This window comes from Hemibagrus wyckioides, linkage group LG25 (genome assembly GCF_019097595.1).
Source record: "Hemibagrus wyckioides isolate EC202008001 linkage group LG25, SWU_Hwy_1.0, whole genome shotgun sequence".
Classification (NCBI taxonomy): Eukaryota; Metazoa; Chordata; class Actinopteri; order Siluriformes; family Bagridae; genus Hemibagrus; species Hemibagrus wyckioides.
This window is the reverse complement of record NC_080734.1, coordinates 19260892-19282129: the sequence shown is the minus strand read 5'-3', so window position 1 is coordinate 19282129 and position 21238 is coordinate 19260892. Positions and strand designations below refer to the sequence as shown.

Here is a 21238-nt window from a genome sequence, read left to right as displayed (position 1 = left end):
CTCCCCTCATCTATCCTCACCACCTTCTACAGTGCAGCAAAAGCATCCTCCCCAGCTCTCTCAGGGTCTGGTATGTAACCTGGACAATCTCAGACAGAGAACTGTAAGACGAGCTGAGAAGATGGTGACACCTCTTACTATCAAATGCTGACCACCAGCATTGCGGATGATACCTTTTACACCTGACATGGACTCTTCACCTGCTTGCAATCTGGTAGAAAGTGCAACAGCATCCATGCCACCACCACCACCACCAACAGGAACTTCCATGATCATCGCTACATACTGGGATTCTATAATGCTGCTGTAAACGTCTGATGCCATATGGCTACATACACAGATCAGCCATAACATTATGACCACTGAGAGGTGCCGTGAATAAGACTGAGTATCTCCTCATCATGGCACCTGTTAGTGGGTGGGATATATTAGGCAGCAAGTGAACATTTTGTCCTCAAAGTTGATGTTAGAAACAGGAAAAATGGACAAGTGTAAGGATTTGAGCGAGTTTGATGAAGGACCAAATTGTGATGGCTAGACCACTGGATCAGAGCATCTCCAAAACTGCAGCTCTTGTGGGGTGTTCCCGGTCTGCAGTGGTCAGTATCTGTCAAAAGTGGTCCAAGGAGGGAACAGTGGTGAACCGGAGACAGGGTCATGGGCGGTCAAGGCTCATTGATGGATGTGGGGAGAGAAGGCTGGCCCGAGTGATCCGATCCAACAGACGAGCTACTGTTGCTCAAACTGCTGAAGAAGTTAATGCTGGTTCTGATAGAAAGGGGTCAGAATACACAGTGCATCACAGTTTGTTGTGTATGGGGCCGCATAGCCGCAGACCAGTCAGGGTGCCCATACTGAACCCTGTGTACCGCTGAAAGCACTAACAATGGGCACATGAGCATCTGAACTGGACCACGGAGCAATGGAAGAAGGTGGTCTGGTTAATTTTACTCTTTAGCCCTTAGCTCTGTGTTTGTCTTTATGTAGCACCAGGGTCCTGGAGGAACGCTGTTTCATTTCGCTGTGTTCTGCATCAGCTGTATATAATCGAAATGATAATAAAAGCCGTTTGACTTGACTACAGTTTACAGACTGTTGCTTGCATTAGTTGTCCAGTCTGATACTATAGTCCTGTGTAACATGCTGATCTATTGCCATGTGTTGCACCTGAATAAACATTTCAGTATACACAAGTTATACATAGGTATCACAGTAAAACTCTTAAATGTGACTCAATGTGGAGTAACAAAAGGAAACAGTAGTAAAGAGACCTGGGCTGCTGGTGTCGTCTCTCTCAGCCTCGTTCTCACTGCGGCCGCACGTCTCGTAGCCCAGATCCTGCAGATCCACCTGTACCTGCTTGCTGTCGCGCTTTACTGGTGTTTCCACTGGAAGAAAAAATGAAAGTTCGATTCTCTTTGCACTGTTTTGTGTAGCATGTTGACTAAAACGTGTCTGAATGCAATAGAAAACACTTACTGAGTTGATCTCTGTAGTCTCTGAGCCTCTCTGCTGGGGTCTGTGTGGTGCTTTTAGACACCAGAAGCCTCTGAGGCAGCTTTTGCTGAACTGCCTTTAGGTTTAATTAAACACACACACACACACAAATCTCATTTACACCAATTATTAGAAGGAAGCACTACCCTGTTCCTCCTGTTGTTGACTTTACTTGGTGCAAGGAAGAACACTGATCCTTTTCTTCCTCTTCCTCCACTTCCTCTATAACCTTCACTTTGTTTTCAGTCAGCAGTCAGGTAGCATGGTAATAATCTGTGTCATAAACAGCTCTCTGAGTGGTGTTTACCTGAGCTCCCAGGTCGAGACACAGCACTCTTTTCTTCTTGCTCTCACAGGGCTCAGGCTGCCACTGCACTCCTCTTCCTCTCTGCTCATCTGACGGTCTGCGTGTTTCCTCCTCCGCCTCGTTGGTTCTCACCGAGTTTCGGAGCTCTTCGTTTTCTGAACGCAGGCTGAGCAACGCTTTCCTACGAAGACACGTCATGCCACGTCACATCGAGACAGCTCCATCAGCATTTTACAAGAGACATTGAACTGAAGTGAGTGCACATACCTCATCTGAGAGAAAGAGGTGAAGCCGGCCTTCTCCAGCTGGGCCTTCAGTTCCCAGAGTTCCCGTTCCACCGCCTGCTTCTGCTCCACTAACAGCTTCACCTCAGCCAGCCCCGGACCCTCCACCTCTGCAGGAGTCTGAGATATCTGCTCGTAGCCCTGTAATGACAGCAGAAGAGAGAATGAAACACAGGAGGACAGAGAGATGTGGAAGATTAGTGTGAAGGTGTTGGACTACTGATTGGAAGGTTGTGAGTTTGAGTCCCAGGTCCATCAAGCTGGCACTGCTGGGCCCCTGAGCAAGGCCCTTAACACTCAGTGGCTCAGTTGTATAGAATGAGATCAACTGTAAGTCACTCAGGATAAGGGTGTCTGCCTAATGCCAGAAATGTTATGTAAGGGATCACACGCTCTGACCACTTTACCAAAAAAGTTGACAAGAGTGGGTCAGGGCTGTTTTGGCAGCAAAAGGTGGGACCAACACAATATTAGACAGGTGGTCATAATGTTATGCCTGGTTGGTGTATTCAAGATGTTTGCTAAGACGAATAAACCTTTAATAATGAGCAAATACATACTGTTCTGGTGAAAAGTGGTGTGTGCGGTTAAGAAAGATGAGTCGTGGAAGGAGAAAGTACTACATGTATAACTACAAGCACGAACTTATACAGAGCGCAAAGATCAGACGTGAGATCAGACTGATGGTGGAAGAATATCTGTGTATTCGTGCACTTTGTGGATTTTACCTGCGTGTTGCTTAAAGCCTGTGCTGTCACTCTGCAGTGCTCCTCTTCTTCAGTACTCTCTGTGAATTCACTCGCACCATCATCTTCCTCCTCCTCTACATCTGAAGTGGAGTCTGCAAAGACAGTGGGACACGGTTAGAGTGATTAATGCTTAATCACCAATGGAAACAGGCTGCTAGCAACACCACACAAGCTACTAAACCCCAGCTAAAGCCCGATCTTTTCATTACACAGTAATGTTTACAAACAGGCAGGAAGAAGGAGTAAATAATAACGAGTTATTTCCTGACCAGTGATTTCCTGTCCTGAAATTCCACAAAAAGAGATCATGATAAAATAGAGTGCCAAACAAAACCGGATACAATATAGTGTCTTACTTTTACACACACACACACACACACACACACACATCCAGGTTAGCCAGTGAAAACATCTTCAATATTTCCTATAAGATTATTATAAATCAATTCTGAGGTGATTAAACCTATTTCAAGACACCAATGTTTTCCAAATCATTTCGCTTCTTTCCAGAAATAAATGTTATTAGCAATTAGCACACCATCTGCCAACAGAACAATACAAGACTATTTCAAGCTTGGAATGAGCACAAATTCCTCAAAATAGGTTAATATTATGTTATATTAGGTGTGTTGTAGTCTTATGACAAGGAAATGCTAGACACATTGACGAGAGAAAGATATTATCACAATAAGATTTGTTTAGCAGTTGAGCTAATGCTAATACTAAATGAAGTGTGCTAGCGAGGGAAGAAAATCCCTGCCACTTTTACTGCAGCCGTTTCAAGTGGTTTATTCAGCATTTAGATCAAATTCTCAAGAGTGAGAATCAAGGGGAAGGTGATACAAGACAGTGGTGAGACCGGCCATGCTGTATGGTTTAGAGGCAGTGTCACTGAGGAAGAGACAGGAGTCAGAGCTGGAGGTAGCAGAGCTGAAGATGTTGAGGTTCTCTTTGGGAGGGACACGGTTGGACAGGATTAGGAACGAGTACATCAGAGGGACAGCTCATGATGGACGTTTGGGGGACAAAGTTAGGGAGGACAGATTAAGATGGTTTGGACATGTCCAGAGGAGGGAGAGTGAGTATATTGGTAGGAGAATGTTGGACATGGAGCTGCCAAGCAGGAGGCAAAGAGGAAGGACAAAGAGGAGGAATATGGATGGAATAAATGAGGATATGAAGCTAGTGGGTGTAAGTGTTGAGGATGCAGAAGATGAGAGATGATTCGCTGGGGCCAAAGTGGAAAAGCCGAAAGAAGAAGAGTATTGTTATCAAGAGTATTGTGTTTCCATACTCCATATATATATTCCACAAATAAAGTGTTTTTCTTTTCTAATCTATAACAAATTGAAAAAAATTGGGAGCTTTACACATGTTGCTAGTTGAGAAATGACTCTTTGGCAGTGGAAAAGTGAGCAAGGGTTCGAAAAACTTGCTGTGATTGGGCTTTATAAAGAAAAGATGACGTAAATTCAACCTAATTATTAATATTTGTGCATAATAATGATTAATATTGGTTTCTGTAGTAATATTATGAGCGAATGGGGTTGTGAGTGGATTGTGAACATTGTTCCCATTGGGTTTATTGATACTGATTGTGCTTGTGACTGTGGAAACTATATGGCCAAAAGTATGTGCACCCCATGACCATCACACCCATCTGTGGTTCTCTCTCACACTTGGAAGCAGACAATTAAATAGAATGACTTTGTACGTTGAAGCAGTTTCTCTTCACTGGAACCGAGAGACTCCCTGACTGACCATGCCCCTGTACACAAAGCACAGAGCTCCATAAAGACATGGTGTAGAGGTTAAGGTTGAAGTGGAAGAACTGGAGTGTCCTGCACTGAGCCCTGACTCTGACTCGACCCCACTGGGATGAACTGGAACACCGACTGAACCCCAGACCTCCTCACTCTTACAACATCAGTGTCTGATCTCACTAATGCGCTTGTAGCTGAATGATCACTAATCCCCACAGACACACTCCAACATCTAGAGAAAAGTGGAGTGTATTACAACAGTAAAAACAGAAGGAATAAATCTGGAATGAGATTTTCAACCAGAATATACGAGTGTGATGGTCAGGTTTCCACAAAACTCTGGCCATTTAGAACAGAGAGAGAGAAAATATGGAGAAAGAAATGTCCAAAAAATGATTTTGGTCTGCTTATGATAAAATCACAGATATTTATTATAATGCTTGTTAGCTCAAAAAAGCTGTAAAATGTTCGGTGTTTTCTCAGGAGATGAGCGGATGTGCACAGATATCACAGAGGAACTCATCTCTGAGGCAGAAAATCTTTTTTCTCCATTTCTTCTGAATTAAAAAAAAAAGCCATATTACAAAGCAGAACCACAAGAATCGAGTATATTTGTATTGAAACGGTGACTTCTATTACAGAAACAAATTTCCTTGCTATGAAAAAGCTCTTCATCCTGTAAATGAGTGACATCCTCGTACATGCAGGGCAGAAGAGTTTCTGTTACTTCACATGCACAAGCTCACTCCAGTTACAAGGCTGATTCTGACTAACACACACAAGCTCACACACAGGATTAAAAAATGTTATGTTCACACTATCTCTAAGATATGTACAGCTCTACTATTACTGAGAGAGAGAGAGAGAGAGAGAGAGAGAGAGTAAGAATAAGAGAATAAAAAAGAGTAATAGAGAGGGAAAGAGAGTCAGAGAGTAAAAGCAAGAATGAGGGAGAGAGAAAGAGAGAGAGAAAGAGAGAGTGAGAATAAGAGGAGAGAGGGAGAGAGAGAGGGGAGAAAGGGAGAAAGAGTAAGAATAAGAGAAAGAGAGAGAGAGAGAATAAGAGGAGAGAGGGACAGAGAGAGGGAGGGAGAGTAAAATAAAGAGAGACTGGACAGTTAATAATAATAAAGAATAATAATAATAAAAATAATGAATCAGCAACACTACTGCAGGACAGAAGGCATTGCTGATTGCAAAAATGTGCAAAAATCCACTTTATGACCCAAGAAAAATTTTGTAACATCATAAACACAAAAAAAATATCTCATTCACTTAATCGTACAATAAATCATTCGTATTGAAACAGGGAAAATTCTTGAAGTAACCTAGAAACAAAATGGAGAGTCCATTATAACTTAGCCCTACAATTCTATACTCATGTCAAAGGAAATAAATAGATGACAAAAAGGACAATACAACAGACTTGCATTAATAAATTAAAAAAACAAAAATCATGGAAATCTGTGAACATTCAGTCTATCAATGATCACGCTGTGCAAACTGGACCGTGTGCTGTCCATCATCACCAGAGACATTAAACAGCAGGTTAGTGAGGTGAAGAATCTCACAACATGCCTCATATCTTCTTATCTTTGACTACAAGCTATTAAAGCAGCAGAACACAACCCAGGTGTAGGTAAAGGAGATGTTATTAAAGCCCAAACAGGTCAGTGTCCTCATGCCCACCTCCAGTATCAGTGTGTGAGCTGGCCGTCTGCTCCGTCTCCATAGAAACCGGACACTCGGGTTTACTCTGTTGAAGACAGATGAACAGACATACAGCATGGTGTAGGGTCCGAGCCGAGCTGTGATCTATATGTTTATGTTTATCTGTTCAGAGGTGGACAAATGATACGTTTATGACCCGATCACGGAGGAAGAGTAAACCATGACCTGCTAGCTAATGTCATACTGTAAAACCTGGTAATGTGCTAGTTAAGTACAGTAACACACGACTGTGTACCCAGAGAGAAGAGAGAGAGAGAGAGACAGAGAGAGAGCGAGAGAGCGAGAGAGAGAGAGAGAGAGAGAAGGAGAGAGAGAGAGAGAGAAAGAGAGAGAGAGAGAGAGAGAGAGAGAGAGGGAGAGGGAGAGAGAGAGAAGGAGAGAGAGTATGAGAGAGAGAGAGAGAGAGAGAGAGAGAGAGAGAGAAAGTAAGAGGGAGAGAGAGGGAGAGAGAGAGTGAGAGAGAGAGAGAGAGGGAGAGCGAGAGAGGGAGAGCAAGAGAGAGAGAGAGGGAGAGAGAGAGTGAGAGAGAAAGATAAAAAGAGAGAGAGAATAAATGTAAGAGAAGAAGTAAGAGAAAGAGTAAAATTAAGAAAAAGAATAAAAGAGAGAGGGAGAGAGAGTAAAAATTAAGAGAGAGAGAGAGAATAAAAGTAAGAGAGAGAGAGAGAGTGAGTAAAAGTAAGGACACATGGAATCGTGTAGAGTTAACTGAATGATAATGAAATAAATAAACCTCTGGTTTCTAGGTGCTGTGTGTGTGTGTGTGTGTGTGTGTTAAAGGCAGGTGTTGGTGCTGACCGTGTGGTTCAAAGTGGTCAGCTGTGCGGTCTGGCTCTGGAGCTGCTTCTGGTTGTGTGCTATCGTGGAGCGCAGGATGGACATCTCCCTCTGTGCCTCTCTCTGTTTGGAGAGCGCCAGCTGGAGCTCTTCTTGGAGGAGCTGCACATCTTCAGGAGGCTCCGAGGTACTGGATGATCTGCTTCCTGCAGACACCACCTGCCTGCGCAGCTCCTGCAGACGTGTGGCCTGCTCCTGCATCACCTGACCCACTCGCTCTGCTGCATCCTGGGAAATGGGAGTGAAAGTTTAGGAATCTTTTGGGATACGTTTTTGTCTTGATTTCAGTATGAAACTTCCATCATCACAGAGATCATGTGTGTAAACATGACATAAATGAGACAAATGGGTTTACAGTGTGTGTGTGTGTGTGTGTGTCTTTACTATTTCAGTTCTATTATGATTCCTAAACCCTCCTGTGGTGAGGTCAGTGGTGATGAGACACCTTGAAACACTGCTCCCTGGCATGCACGGTGTGAAGCAGCTCCTGGATGTGTGTGTGGTGCTCCTGTATCTGGTGGCTGTGTTCCTTCAGCAGCTCCTGGAAGAGTCGCTCCTTCACCTGCAGCCGAGCGTTCAGCTTCTCCACGACCTCGCTGGAGCTCAGAGGAACCTTACTGAGGAGAGCAGAGGTGAACTCCTGCAGGACAATGAGAGAGACTCAATTAGACTTTTGTCAGAAAACAGAATCTTGTGTGTGTGATATATATATATATAAATAACTCCAGTCTTTACCTCAGCCTCATTAGTGTGTGTGTGTAGAGTCGTCTGGAGCTGGTTGATGAGTGTGTCTCTCTCTCTCAGGCTGTAGTTGTGTCTGTCCTCACACTCATGCTGGACATGCTGGCTAACTCTCCAGGCTTCACTCACCTGCTCCAGCTCTACAGATTTACCTCGCAACAACACCTCCAAACTCTAACACAACACACACACACACACAGAGCATACCACAGTCAAATGAGATTTCAGTCTGTGTGTGTGTGTGTGTGTGTGTGTGTGTGTGTGTGTGTCTGTGTATGTGAGTCTCTGTGTGTCTGAGTGTGTGTGTGTGTGTATGTGCGTACCTGAGTGTGTCTGTGTGTCTGAGTGTGTGTGTGAATGAGTGCATGTGTGTTTCTGAGTGTGTGTGTCTGTGCGTGTGTGTAAATGTGTGTCTGTGTGTATTTTAGTGTGTGTGTATCTGTGTCTGTGAGTATCTAAGTGTGTGTGTCTGTGTGTATGTGTAACTGAGTGTGTGTATGTGTGTGATGTGTGTGCCTGAGTGTGTGTATATGCATACCTGTGTGTATATGCATGTGTGTGAATGTGTGCCTGTGTGTATCTGAGTGTGTGTATATGCGTACCTGTGTGTATATGCATGTGTGTGAATGTGTGCCTGTGTGTATCTGAGTGTGTCTGTGTGCCTGTGTGTATCTGAGTGTGTATGAATGTGTGTCTGTGTCTGCATGTCTGTCTCTCTGTGTGTATGTTCGTGTGTATGCGTGTCTGTGTATCCGAGTGTGTGTGTCTGTGCATGTGTGTGTGAGTGTGTGTGTGAATGTGTCTGTGAGTATCTGAGTGTGTGTGTATGCATGTCTGTGTGTATCTAAGTGTGTGCGTGTCTGTATGTACCCGAGTGTGTGTGTGTCTTTATGTGGGCATGTCTGCCTCTGTGTGTATGTGTGTGTCTATGTGTGTGTGCATGTATGTCTGTATCTGAAGATGTCTGTGTGTATGTGTGTGTGTGAGTGTGTGTGTGCATGTATGCCTGTATCTGAAGATGTCTGTGTATGTGTGTGTGTGTGTGTGTGTGTATTAATAATACCGTGATGGTCTCCTCGTTGTTGGACAGCACACAGCGCACTTTCTGAAGGTCTCTCTCCTTCTCTCGGAGGAGCAGCTGCAGCTTTCTCACCTCAGCCTCCTTCTGCTCCACACACATAAACCTCTCGTCTACTGCACGCTGGAGAAAACACGAAAACACACACACACACACAACCATCACGGCTATCGTTATTATTGAGTCTTATATCCATATATAAACAGTATATTTAAATATTTCCAGTCAGTGTAACCTCCAGAGCTCTGTCTCTCTCCTGAATGCGCAGCTTGAGCTTGTGGATGAGGACGTCTCTGTTTCCACCTGATTCTTTCTGTCCATCCAACAGCTCAGTGTAGTCCTGCGAATGATTGTGTACACATATTCAGCTGACCAGTCCAGTCTGAGTTAACTTGCTTAACGCGTGTGCCGTGTGTTTGCTGCTCACATGTAGCAGACGCTCTTTGTGCTGCAGTCTGGCCTTCAGCTCCCTGATGCTTCTCTCTCTATCCTCCATCTCTCTCTCTTTCTCTCCCTCTCCCTCCCTCCACTTCTCTTCCATCTGCTCCAGGTCTGAGCGCGCTCTCTGCAGAGCCGTGAGCAGCTCCTATAGGTGAAAGACATGAGAAATTCATCTAATCTCTCCTACACACACACACACACAGCTTTACCTTTTCAGCTCTCACCTGATTGTGTTTCTCGGCTTCCCGGTGATGGCGCTGCTCCTCCTGGAGATCGTCATGGAGACGCTGGTTGGTACGTGTCAGCTCGTCCTCTCTCCTCTGGGCCTGACGCTGGGCTCGCTGGACGCTCTGCAGCTCCAGTTGTGTTGAAAATAAAGAAGCCTGAAGTTCTAACAGCTCGGCCTGCAGAGGACCGGGTGCTGTAGTGGATGTCTATGTGCGGGGACACACACACAAGCACACACACACACACGTTTAAAAGTGTTTCTCAGAAGATGCTTGAATGTATGAAACGGTTTTTATGTGCATGATAGAAGAGCTTCTCACCTGCAGGTTCTCAAGCTGGTGTTTCTGGTTCTGCTGCTTCAGAGTCATCAAAAGCTGCTTCTGCTCCTCTGTGAGCTGGTGGAGGTCAGCGATCTACACAAAAAGAAAAAACAACAACACTGGAATGTCTTTAAATGTGAAATAATCTAATAGAACAGAATAAAAAATGACTTCTTTTGGCTGCTCCCTGTTCGGAGTCGCCACAGAGGATCATTTGGTCCACATGTTTCGATCTGGCACAGGTTTTACCCCGGATGCCCTTCCTAACACAACCCTCTCATTAACCCAGGCTTGGGTCCCGCACTGAGAGTTAACTCTTCAGTGGCTGAGTTAGCGTCCTGCACGCTACACAGTACAGTACTGTACTGTGCAGTAGCGAGACTGCACAGTACAGAGACCGGCACCAGCAGTGTTAAAATCGCTGTGTGTGTGTGTGTACATGTGTGTGTGTGTGTGTTTGTGAACGTAGCATCAGTGTGCTCGGGAAGAAAAACATGGTGAAAGCTTTTAACCGTCCAGAAGTAAACAAATGAGACGAATTCCACTGGTTTATAACTTGATAAGTTGAATGGCCAAAAATAGAGCATATCACATTCAAATAAGTGTGTGTGTGTGTCTGAGTGTGTGTGTGTGTGTGTGTGTATCTGAGTGTGTGTGTGTGTGTGTACCAGAGTGTGTGTGTGTGTCTGAGTGTGTGTGTGTATCTGAGTGTGTGTGTGTGTGTATCTGAGTGTGTGTGTGTGTACCTGAGTGTGTGTGTGTGTGTGTGTGTGTACCAGAGTGTGTGTGTACATCTGAGTGTGTGTGTGTGTGTATCTGAGTGTGTGTATGAGTGTGTGTGTGTGTATACCTGAGTGTGTGTGTGTGTGTGTGTGTACCTGAGTGTGTGTGTGTGTGTACCTGAGTGTGTGTGTGTGTGTGTGTGTGTATCTGAGTGTGTGTCTCTGTGTGAATGTGTGTATGTGCATGTGTGTGAATCTATCAGTGCATGTGTCTCTGTGTGTATGTGAATGTGTGTATGTGAATGTGTGTATGTGCGAGAATGTGTATATGTGCATGTGTGTGTATGTGTGTATGTCAAAGTGTGTATGAATGTGTGTATTTTATGTATGTGCATGTGTGTATGTGTATCTGAGTGTGTGTGTGTGAATGTGCGTGTGTGTGTCTGTGTGTATGTGCGTGTCTGTGTGTGAATGTGCGTGTGTGTATGTGTGTATGTGCGTGTGTGTGTCTGTATGTGCGTGTGTGAATGTGCGTGTGTGTGAATGTGTGTGTGTGAATGTGCGTGTGTGTGAATGTGTGTATGTGCGTGTGTGTGTCTGTGAATGTGCGTGTGTGTGAATGTGTGTATGTGCGTGTGTGTCTGTGTGTATGTGCGTGTGTGTGTCTGTGTGTGTGTGTGTGAATGTGCGTGTGTGTGAATGTGTGTATGTGTGTGTATGTGCGTGTGTGTGTCTGTGTGCGTGTGTGTGAATGTGTGTGTATGTGCGTGTGTGTGTCTGTGTGCGTGTGTGTGAATGTGCGTGTGTGAATGTGCGTGTGTGTGAATGTGTGTATGTGTGTGTATGTGCGTGTGTGTGTCTGTGTGTGTGTGTGTGTATGAATGTGTGTATTTTATGTATGTGCATGTGTGTATGTGTATCTGAGTGTGTGTCTGTGAATGTGCGTGTGTGTGTCTGTGTGTATGTGCGTGTCTGTGTGTGAATGTGTGTGTGTGTGAATGTGTGTGTGTGAATGTGTGTGTGTGTGTGTATGTGCATGTGTGTGTCTGTATGTGCGTGTGTGTGAATGTGTGTGTGTGAATGTGTGTGTGTGAATGTGTGTGTGTGTGTGAATGTGTGTATGTGCGTGTGTGTGTCTGTGTGTGTGTGTGTGAATGTGTGTGTGTGAATGTGTGTGTGTGTGTATGTGCATGTGTGTGTCTGTATGTGCGTGTGTGTGAATGTGTGTGTGTGAATGTGTGTGTGTGTGTGAATGTGTGTATGTGCGTGTGTGTGTCTGTGTGTGTGTGTGTGAATGTGTGTATGTGTGTGTATGTGCGTGTGTGTGTCTGTGTGTATGTGCGTGTGTGTGTCTGTGTGTGTGAATGTGCGTGTGTGTGTCTGTGTGTATGTGCGTGTCTGTGTGTGAATGTGTGTGTGTGTGAATGTGCGTGTGTGTCTGTGTGTATGTGCGTGTCTGTGTGTGAATGTGTGTGTGTGTGTGTATGTGCATGTGTGTGTCTGTATGTGTGTGTGTGAATGTGCGTGTGTGTGTGTGTGTGTGAATGTGTATGTGTGTGAATGTGTGTATGTGCGTGTGTGTGTCTGTGTGTGAATGTGCGTGTGTGTGAATGTGTGTGTGAATGTGCGTGTGTGTGAATGTGTGTATGTGCGTGTGTGTGTCTGTGTGTGTGTGTGAATGTGCGTGTGTGTGAATGTGTGTATGTGTGTGTATGTGCGTGTGTGTGTCTGTGTGTATGTGTGTGAATGTGCGTGTGTGTGTCTGTGTTTGTGCGTGTCTGTGTGTGAATGTGTGTGTGTGTGTGTATGTGCGTGTGTCTGTATGTGCGTGTGTGAATGTGCGTGTGTCTGTATGTGCGTGTGTGAATGTGCGTGTGTGTGTGAATGTGCGTGTGTGTGAATGTGTGTATGTGCGTGTGTCTGTGTGTGTGTGTGAATGTGCGTGTGTGTGAATGTGTGTATGTGTGTGTATGTGCGTGTGTGTGAATGTGTGTATGTGTGTGTATGTGTGTGTCTGTGTGTGTGTGTGTGTGTGTGTGTGCGTGTGTGTGTCTGTGTGTGTGTGAATGTGTGTATGTGTGTGTATGTGCGTGTCTGTGTGTGTGTGTGTGTGTTTGAATGTGCGTGTGTGTGAATGTGTGTGTGTGTGTATGTGCGTGTGTGTGTCTGTGTGTGTGTATCTGAGTGTATCTGTTTGGTGAAGGTGGACACACCTCGCTGTCCTTAGTGTTAAGAGAGTCGTTTAGCGTCTGGATCGTCCTCTCCTGACCTCGTGCTGTCTCCCGCAAAGACAACAGCTCAGTCTCTACAACTCCAAGCCTCTGCTGCAGCTCCTGGACAGAAATAAATATAACACATGAATAAATGCCTCCTTACACAGCAGAACAACACACAAATAACCATACACATCCCTATTATTATCATCATTACTATTAATATTATTAATGTCGCAAATCCATTTAAAATAACAACAACAAAATTTCAGGTGTTTAACCAGGTCTTTACTGAGACACAGGGTTGCCAGATCTCAGACGAGTTTTCACTCCAACTGGAAACTCTACAGAAAGACCAAAAAACCTACTTTCACACATTTTCTTTTCATTTCTTATTTCTGTGGGGGAAATCTCTCTCTTTCTTTCCTTCATTCCTTCCCTCCTTCTGTGGGGGGAAATTTATTCCCTTCTTTCCTTCCGTCCGTCCGTGAGGAAACGGTGGTGGGCACACACATCTGAATTGACGTTGTTTTAAAACGAACCCAGCTTAGTATACAAACTCTGGCAACCCTGCTGGCATGAGCCAAAGGAGGTGATTCTGAAGCAAGGGGGATTTATTTGATTAATTTCTGATGTTCTGCTGTTAGAGAAGGTGGCTGTGACAATCACAATCACAAAACATAACACCACATGATATAAGTGGTATTTTATGACGTGTAGATCTGATACAGTATGCAGTCTGTGTGAACAGTAGTGAACGCAGTTGTGTATCAGGACCTCAGTCCAGTGTAGTAAGGTGGTCTGTACCTTGGTGTTGGCTTCACTCTCTCTGATCTTAGTCTGGAGAGACTGAACCTGTAGCTGTGCCTTCTGTAGCTCAGTCACACACTGACCAGCTGCATTCTCATACTGCACCAGCTGAACCTGCTGCTCCGCAATCAGCTTCTGATACACACACACACACACACACACACACGATTCAGTGGTCAAATTCTCAGATTCATATATCATGTACCATCCCACATTATTCCTAATACATGCCTCATTTCCTAATTTGGGCGAAAATAAATCATATCACAATATATATTTCAAAATTTCATCAAACAACCTACTGTTAAAATTATTTTTTGGATGAAATTCCTGACAAAAATAATTTCTACAAATTTCTAGAACTTTTTTACAATTTTTAAAGATAGCAAAATAGTCACCAAATCTATTGTTATTATTTTTTTAAAAATCCTAAACTGATAAAAAGCTAGTGCGATATCTGACACCGCTGTGTGTTTACCCTGTGCTTTGCTAACACTATGCTGATAGAGTCCCTCTCTATACTTTCCACAGGAAGTCCCCTTTTTCCTGGATGACATGTCAGTCATTTCCTTATTTTGAGTCTTTGCTTACTTTCATTTCTCAGAGTCAGTCTGTTAAATCCATAAATAAATTCTGAAGAAAAATGTTTTGTATTTTCTGTGCATATATTTGCCTAATTCTGCTCCAGTGTTTTTCATCTGGATTTCAGAGAGCACAGATGAAGGGTTATGAGCAGTGTATAAGGGATCTTGTCTGTTTGCTGTGGTGTAAAAGGATTAAAGCTAGCCTTGGGAAGTCCAGTTTAGGGCCTGGACACTGGAGCTTGAAAGACTAAAGACCTGCTGCTTTATCACCACTGTTCCACTGCCCTGACCCCAACACACTGTTTATACTAAAACCAATGCGTTACTATGGTGATCTGCATGGAGACAATATTATTAGGAAACACTTTGTGTGTGTGTGTGTGTGTGTGTGTGTTTAAAGGCACAACAAGGGAAAACCTCCTCTGAGGACGAGCTTGTAGTCGTAAGCATCGTTACCTACAACAACAGTTACCATAGCAGCGGAAGTGTTGCTAAGAGAATGCTGAGTGATCAAAGGAATAGGAATTATGGCCAAGTGGCTTCTCCAAACACATAAACATCTAAATATGTTCACAGTCCACAGGAAATTCTAACAATCTGTCCAATCTATCAGCTGAAATATAATCAGGAGGATTGTGCTAAATTGTGATTCTCTAGACTACCTCCTGGAAGCCCAGAGGCCCACATGGAACATAATCATCCAGCCAAAGTGCCTCGATCTCAGCCAGGTCCAGCTGCAGTTCCTGTTGGACGCTGAGAGGAACCAGATCCGCAGGCTGGAGAGAGAAAGGACAGTCCGCCGCTTGAGGGGTCTGGTGAGGCTTGATCGGGACAGGAAGTCGGCTGCCTCGGAAAACCCGGACTGGACGGCACTCAAAGCTTTTGATCAGACTGAGAGCCAGCTCCACTCCTGATTTAGGGCTCTGCTCTGTACTGGAGCTCTGGGTCATGACCTTCTCCTCCTCCATCGCTCCCTGCAGGAGGTCCGAATGGACCAGTGAGCAGGGCTGACTCACGTCACCTGTGGCATCCAGTGACTCGATCGAGGTCGCCGGACTGAGACTGACATTTTCCTCCTCGGCAGTTTCCAAAGTTTGGCTGATCTCCGTCAGACTGGACGACTGAGCGGCTTGCTCTTGAGCTTCTGATTCAGGGCACGTCTCTTCTGTGCTAGTCAGATTGCTAACAGAGTAGCGGGTTGATGGTCCACACGAGGTGCTTCTGCCCACCTTCCTGGGCACTTTGCAGATGGCTTCGTAGTCAGAGTCAGCCACTCGCAACGTGGTGCATCCTCTGCACTTCCTGGAGCGGTGTGCTGTGCTAGCTTCAGATCCTGCATGGCACTGGTGGCACTGGTGGTGGTGGTGTTGATGTGCAGCTTGTTGGTGTGGACCTGTTCCATGCTCAGCCCAGCACTCGTACACCGAGTAGGTCAGATCCTCTTCTAACAGAGAGCTGTACTTGGTGTCGGAAGGCGCCGGCGTGTCTACGAGTGAAGCCTCTGCTGTGGATTTACTCGTTTCAGACTCGATTTCTTCTGGGTTGTTTTTGCGGTAGAGTCCACCTATGCACTGCCGAAGCCGCTCTTTCTCCAGCAGGAGCTTCTGCATTCTCTCGATGGACAGAGCCTCAACACGGGCTATCACTGTGTCGAAGCGGTACATGCGGTCCAGCATGAAGGCACACTTACTACAGGCGAACTCTCTGCGGCCATCCCGGGTCAGCTGCCTGCCCACGGCGTGCGACAGTAACACCTGCAGGCTCAGCTTGGCTGTCGGGTTGAAGATCCATCGACGTTGGTTACCGTACAGCTCTCGTGCACAGACACGACACAAGTCCTTCGTTTTGGAGTCCAGCATTTTAAATTCTGGTGGATGTTTGGGATCCTGTATACGGCTGTATTAAAATAATCAGGACTTTAAATGGAAAAAAATCTCAGTGGATCCAAGCCACAGATCAGATCTTCTAGTGTACAAAATACTACTAAAAATATTTCACAAATGTCACAGTTCCCCCTTAAACGTGTGGATAGACATTTCTATCAGATATATCCATCTTAAATATTATCCAGGGGGTCAGTGATGATTCTATAAACCTCAGTGGTCAGCTGTTGTCTTCTCACCACACCTCGATGTCAGGTTCTTCTCCACATCATCACATCACTCTCAGTGCCCCAGCTTTCAGCCGCCCACACCCACAAAAACAAAACATATCATCTCTCATAAACGATATGAATCACAGTCTCCTATCAAGCTGGTTTTCATCACACAACCTCAAACCTTTACTGCGATTCCTAGTTTTTAATGAATGAGATCTTCAGTGTGAAGGCAGAGCGGAGAGAGACACAGCGATGTGGCACTGCAGGAGAGAGTCCAGAAAAGCGGCCTGCACCATTTCACAAAAAAACGAGGGGGGATGAAGTTTAAGTTTTCTTTAATTAACAGAAACGCTTCTTTACAGTAAGTGTAGACACGTACATTTCGTACACGTTAAGCATTTCTGTTACTTAGTTCATTTCTGTTCTTCACCACAAAGCCGCGTTTAAAGGCTTTATGTGTATTTGATTTCCGTGATCTCCCCTCTGCTGGGAAAGAACAACGCCGAAACCGCTAGTCAGTCATTCCATGTTGTTGTTACTAGCACAGACGGAGCAAGCATCCGAGTGACGCCGAGTTCACATCATGGCCGTGATACAAAGCGCCAGTTTTATTGGTTTAAGAGGATTTTAACAGTTGTGCTTTTGAGCATGCGCTCTTGGCTTATGTTTCCCCTAACAGAGAAGTGAAAGTGCTGCTTGTCATGCCTTTATATCACATGGAGCACAGACAGATGCTTACTTCCTTAAAGCACAGCTTACTAACCCTGGTCCTGGAATAGCCCTTGCTCTAACACACACACACACACACACACACACACACACACACACACACTGCTCTCATTCAGATCACAGATTGAAGCCTATCCCAGGGTCGGGATGCCCATCTATCACACCCCCTGGGGCAATTTCATGTTGCCACTTCCCCTACAACATGTTTCTATAAGGCAGGAGGAAACCCACACTGACACAATGAGAACAGTGGTACCTCAAGTGGTTAAGGGTCTGGGTAGTTAACCAGAAGATCAGGGTTCAAGCCCTGTTCAAGCTGCCACCATTGGGCCCTTAAGCAAGGTCCCGAACCCACCCTGCTCCGGGGTGCTGTACAATGGTTGCCCCTGCGCTCTGACCCCAACCCTCCAAGAATGGGATATGTGACTAAAGGATTTCACTGTGCATTAATGTGTATGTTACAAATAAAGGCAACTTAACCTGAGCCCAGGATTGAATCCTGGAACCGTTGGTGTCCTAAACCAACTACTGACAAGATGTTCACATCCTCGAGGTCAGTATCAACCCTGAATGAATCCTCAATGATGAAAACATTTCGCGTTAGACGCTCCTGCAATAAGCATTACCAAGAATCACAAGAACTGGAGGAAAAAAAAAGAACCAGTTCATTCAAGGAAATTTTCCTGTCTGTTAAATCAGTGCTCTAGACCAGAGGTCTACATTTAACCACAGCTTTTATAAAGTTTATATCCGTCTCCAGCAGAAGAACGAGTGCAATTCAAGCTTTCTTCATTACACAAATGACTTCACCAGCAGCACTGACACTTCCACTAAAATACAGCATGGAAATGCATTTCTGACAAGCCAGGCTCACGGCCATATGAATCATATTAACCACTGAATACAGAAAGATATCATTTGTATTTTGGAGAAAGTTTGGACATTTACGAGGTTTGTTTGGTGTCACTACGTGAATTTATCATCCAAAGTGCCGCTGGGTATTAGGTAAAAGAGACAGGACGCCATAACAGAGCTCCCCCATAAACACGCCCTAATCAAAAAACTATTTATCCTAATCAGCCAATGCATCAGTGCCCCTTTATAACTAACATGATCTCACTGTTTATTGCTTCAGTTGACAGAAATAGCAAAGAGTCAAAAAGAAAGTCACTGGCTGTTTCAGCTTGCCTACTGTTTCTTCTACAGCGCCCAGATTAAAAAAAGGCCAAGCGAGTGACCACAGTGTTTGAAAAGCAATAAAAAATTGCTGACAAAACCTTACAAATGGTGCACACAGGTCACATAAATATTTAATACGAACGCTAGATCGGCGGAGATAAATGATCACTGGCTCTCTCTGTGGAAAAAGATCAGATTTCTGAGAAGAATTTGGGGATTTTTAGAAAGTGATGACGTGGTTTTCTGCAGGCAGATCAAAGTGACGCTGCATTAAACTGATCTCATGTGGAGGGGCAAATTCTCTAAAACACAAAAATACAAGAAAACAAAGATAAAAATATCTGTCTGGACAAATCTGAACGGTTTGGGGTGTGAGGGGATTGATGGTGTGTGTGTATGTATATATGTATGTATGTTTATTTGTGTGTGTGTGTGTGTGTGTGTGTGTATGTGTGTGCATATATGTGTCTGTTTGTGTGTATGTATGTATGTTTATTTGTGTGTGTGTGTGTGTGTGTATGTGTGTGCATATATGTGTCTGTTTGTGTGTATGTATGTATGTTTATTTGTGTGTGTGTGTGTGAACATACTGCATCATTATTCACTTGCTCATATATAGCATGTCCACTAGATGTCTCTCTCTCACTGTCCATTAACAACACATTCAATAATAATAATAATAATAATAATAATAATAATAATAACAACAACAGACAGACAGACAGACAGATAGATAGATGGATAGATAGATAGATAGATAGATAGATAGATAGATAGATAGATAGATAGATAGATAGATAGATAGATAGACAGATTAACAAACACATGACACTTCTCACCTCCATTTCAAGTTGCTTTAGAGTTTTCCCAAAATCCATTTCTTCCTTGAGGATCTGTTAAAAGAGGTGTGAAAGGTTGAGTATTAAATTAAATTAGAAGGAAAAAGTGTGTGTTTATGTTCAAGATAAAGTAGAAAGTGTTTGCTGAACTTTGCAGATCTGCACTGTATAGATTATTATTATTATTATTATTATTATTATTATTATTTATACATGATGTATTTGCTCATCTGAATGAGTGCATATGCAAATGGAAAACAGAGACACTGTACATATTTATAAACATGGCAGCTTGTATATGCTGTGGTGCTTACTGACCTACATACAGTGCTGTGTGTGTGTGTGTGTGTGTGTGCGTGCGCATGTGTGTGTGTGTTTATAAATACATGCAGATATCTGAGCCGTTGCAGCCATTTGGCAGAAGGTCTGTAATCACACTGCACTTCACTACACCACAAATCCTTTCCACATAAATGACACATTTAATATTGTGCCAGTGATTAATATTTTCTTTAAAACCTGACTCTTGGGTATCATGAGGCAGCAGTGCGACATCTCAGCAGCTTTAGTTAATGTCTGGATCCAGATGTGAGAACAGAGGGAAATGAATGTGGCATGTGACGTGACCATGACGTGACTGCTGTTACTATAGAAACTAGTGGGATCTTCTGGGATTACACAATGGTGCGAAAAACAAAAAACCTCCACTGAGAGAGTTCTGGAGGCAGAAACACCTTGCTGATGACAGAAACACATAAATCTTGAGCTGTTTTGATGTGAACATTAACTGAAGATCTTGTCTTGTATCTGCCTTGTATGTGATTGGCTGATTAAAGAACTGCATGAGTGTACAGGTTTTCCTAATAAAATGAACATCAGCTAATGATAATGTTGTTGATTCCGAATCGTCAGTGTTGCATTGTGGGTAAAGTGCAGTGTTTGAGGCATATTATCAGCAGTATACCTTTACATCCTTCTCTTTCTGCTGAAGCGCCTTGCTCAGGACCTGCAGCTCTTCCTCCAGCTGAGTGACTCTGTGAGTAAGTGAGTCTCTCTCTTCATGCAGAGATGATACTTCCTCCTCTTTACTCCCCAGAGCCTGGGTTAATGTCTGAATCATCCTGAGAGCACAGATTTCCACGTTACAGTTTGCGCAGACTCAGTACACTGACATGAGATCTGCCTTTCACACGACATGCGTTTGCTCACCCGTCTTTCTCAGCCAGCATTTCCTCTTGTGACTCTTTACTCTCCATCTCCATCATCCTGGTCTCCAGATCTACACAGCGCTGCGACTCGGAGGCAGCCAGGGAAGATATTCTTTTGGCTTCACTCCGGGCGAGATTAGCCTCCTGATGGCCAGATCACAAACACAGTCAGTAGTCCTTCAGTACATTTAAAGCACTTTATGAATGGAGGAGATGATGAGAGATGTTTCAGTATCTCCAGGAATGTAAGACTGACGAGAGACCAGTTTGGGCAACAAAATCAGATATTCAAGAAATATTAATAATAAGTGTGTGTGTGTGTGTGTGTGTGTACCTCCTGCAGCAGTTGGATCTTGTTCTCCAGGACCTCCTGAATCTGCTGCTTCTCTTCACAGTGACGCCGTGCTTCAGCTTCATTCTGATTGGTCGGAGTCTCTGTTGTACTTTCGGAGCAAAGAATTAAAACTTTAGTAAGTAAGTCGATGTGAATGAAGTGTGACCTTGTATTAGACTCAGGAAAACATGATAAAATTTAAAAACGTGAAAAATTGCAATTCATTATCCCTGCCATGAAAGTGTATGATGCACACGTGTGTAATTGTGTACGTCTGCTCCCAAAAGTCACAGGGGAAATGAGTACTCTTTCATTATATCGATAATAAAACACTTTTATTATCAGTATATGTGTGTGATGTTGGGAATACCAAACTGCTTTGGACCTCTAGAACCAAACCAGACACTATTTCATATACAGTTTTATAAACACTTGAACTCAGCTGAGAAGCTGAGATCAGAACCAAGCGTTAGTTTTAGGTCTAATAGAAGCATGTCTGCTTGAATACTGGTGTTTAAGGAGAAGTTCACTTCCAGAACAAAAATC

The 21238-nt window shown here is 44.1% G+C and overlaps 1 protein-coding gene across 5 annotated transcripts in view; it reads right to left on the bottom strand.

Moving 5' to 3' along the window:
- Window positions 1–21238, bottom strand: part of pde4dip (phosphodiesterase 4D interacting protein) — an 80162-nt gene that overhangs the window by 20480 nt on the left and 38444 nt on the right. Inside the window, exons 6-25 of one of the 5 annotated variants that reach the window (XM_058379454.1) lie at window positions 20693–20801; window positions 20360–20502; window positions 20115–20271; window positions 19151–19204; window positions 13719–13856; window positions 12912–13031; window positions 9977–10069; window positions 9653–9862; window positions 9415–9573; window positions 9223–9327; window positions 8973–9110; window positions 7904–8083; window positions 7614–7808; window positions 7130–7396; window positions 6290–6356; window positions 2817–2929; window positions 2072–2229; window positions 1805–1985; window positions 1480–1573; window positions 1272–1388 (exon numbers count right to left, since the gene is read on the bottom strand). In XM_058379454.1, the coding sequence (XP_058235437.1) occupies window positions 1272–1388; window positions 1480–1573; window positions 1805–1985; window positions 2072–2229; window positions 2817–2929; window positions 6290–6356; window positions 7130–7396; window positions 7614–7808; window positions 7904–8083; window positions 8973–9110; window positions 9223–9327; window positions 9415–9573; window positions 9653–9862; window positions 9977–10069; window positions 12912–13031; window positions 13719–13856; window positions 19151–19204; window positions 20115–20271; window positions 20360–20502; window positions 20693–20801 (2798 nt within the window). Of the gene's footprint in view, window positions 1–1271; window positions 1389–1479; window positions 1574–1804; window positions 1986–2071; window positions 2230–2816; window positions 2930–6289; window positions 6357–7129; window positions 7397–7613; window positions 7809–7903; window positions 8084–8972; window positions 9111–9222; window positions 9328–9414; window positions 9574–9652; window positions 9863–9976; window positions 10070–12911; window positions 13032–13718; window positions 13857–14967; window positions 16896–19150; window positions 19205–20114; window positions 20272–20359; window positions 20503–20692; window positions 20802–21238 lie in introns of those variants that run through there. The other 4 variants (XM_058379451.1, XM_058379450.1, XM_058379453.1 and 1 more) reach the window with 4 other exon arrangements.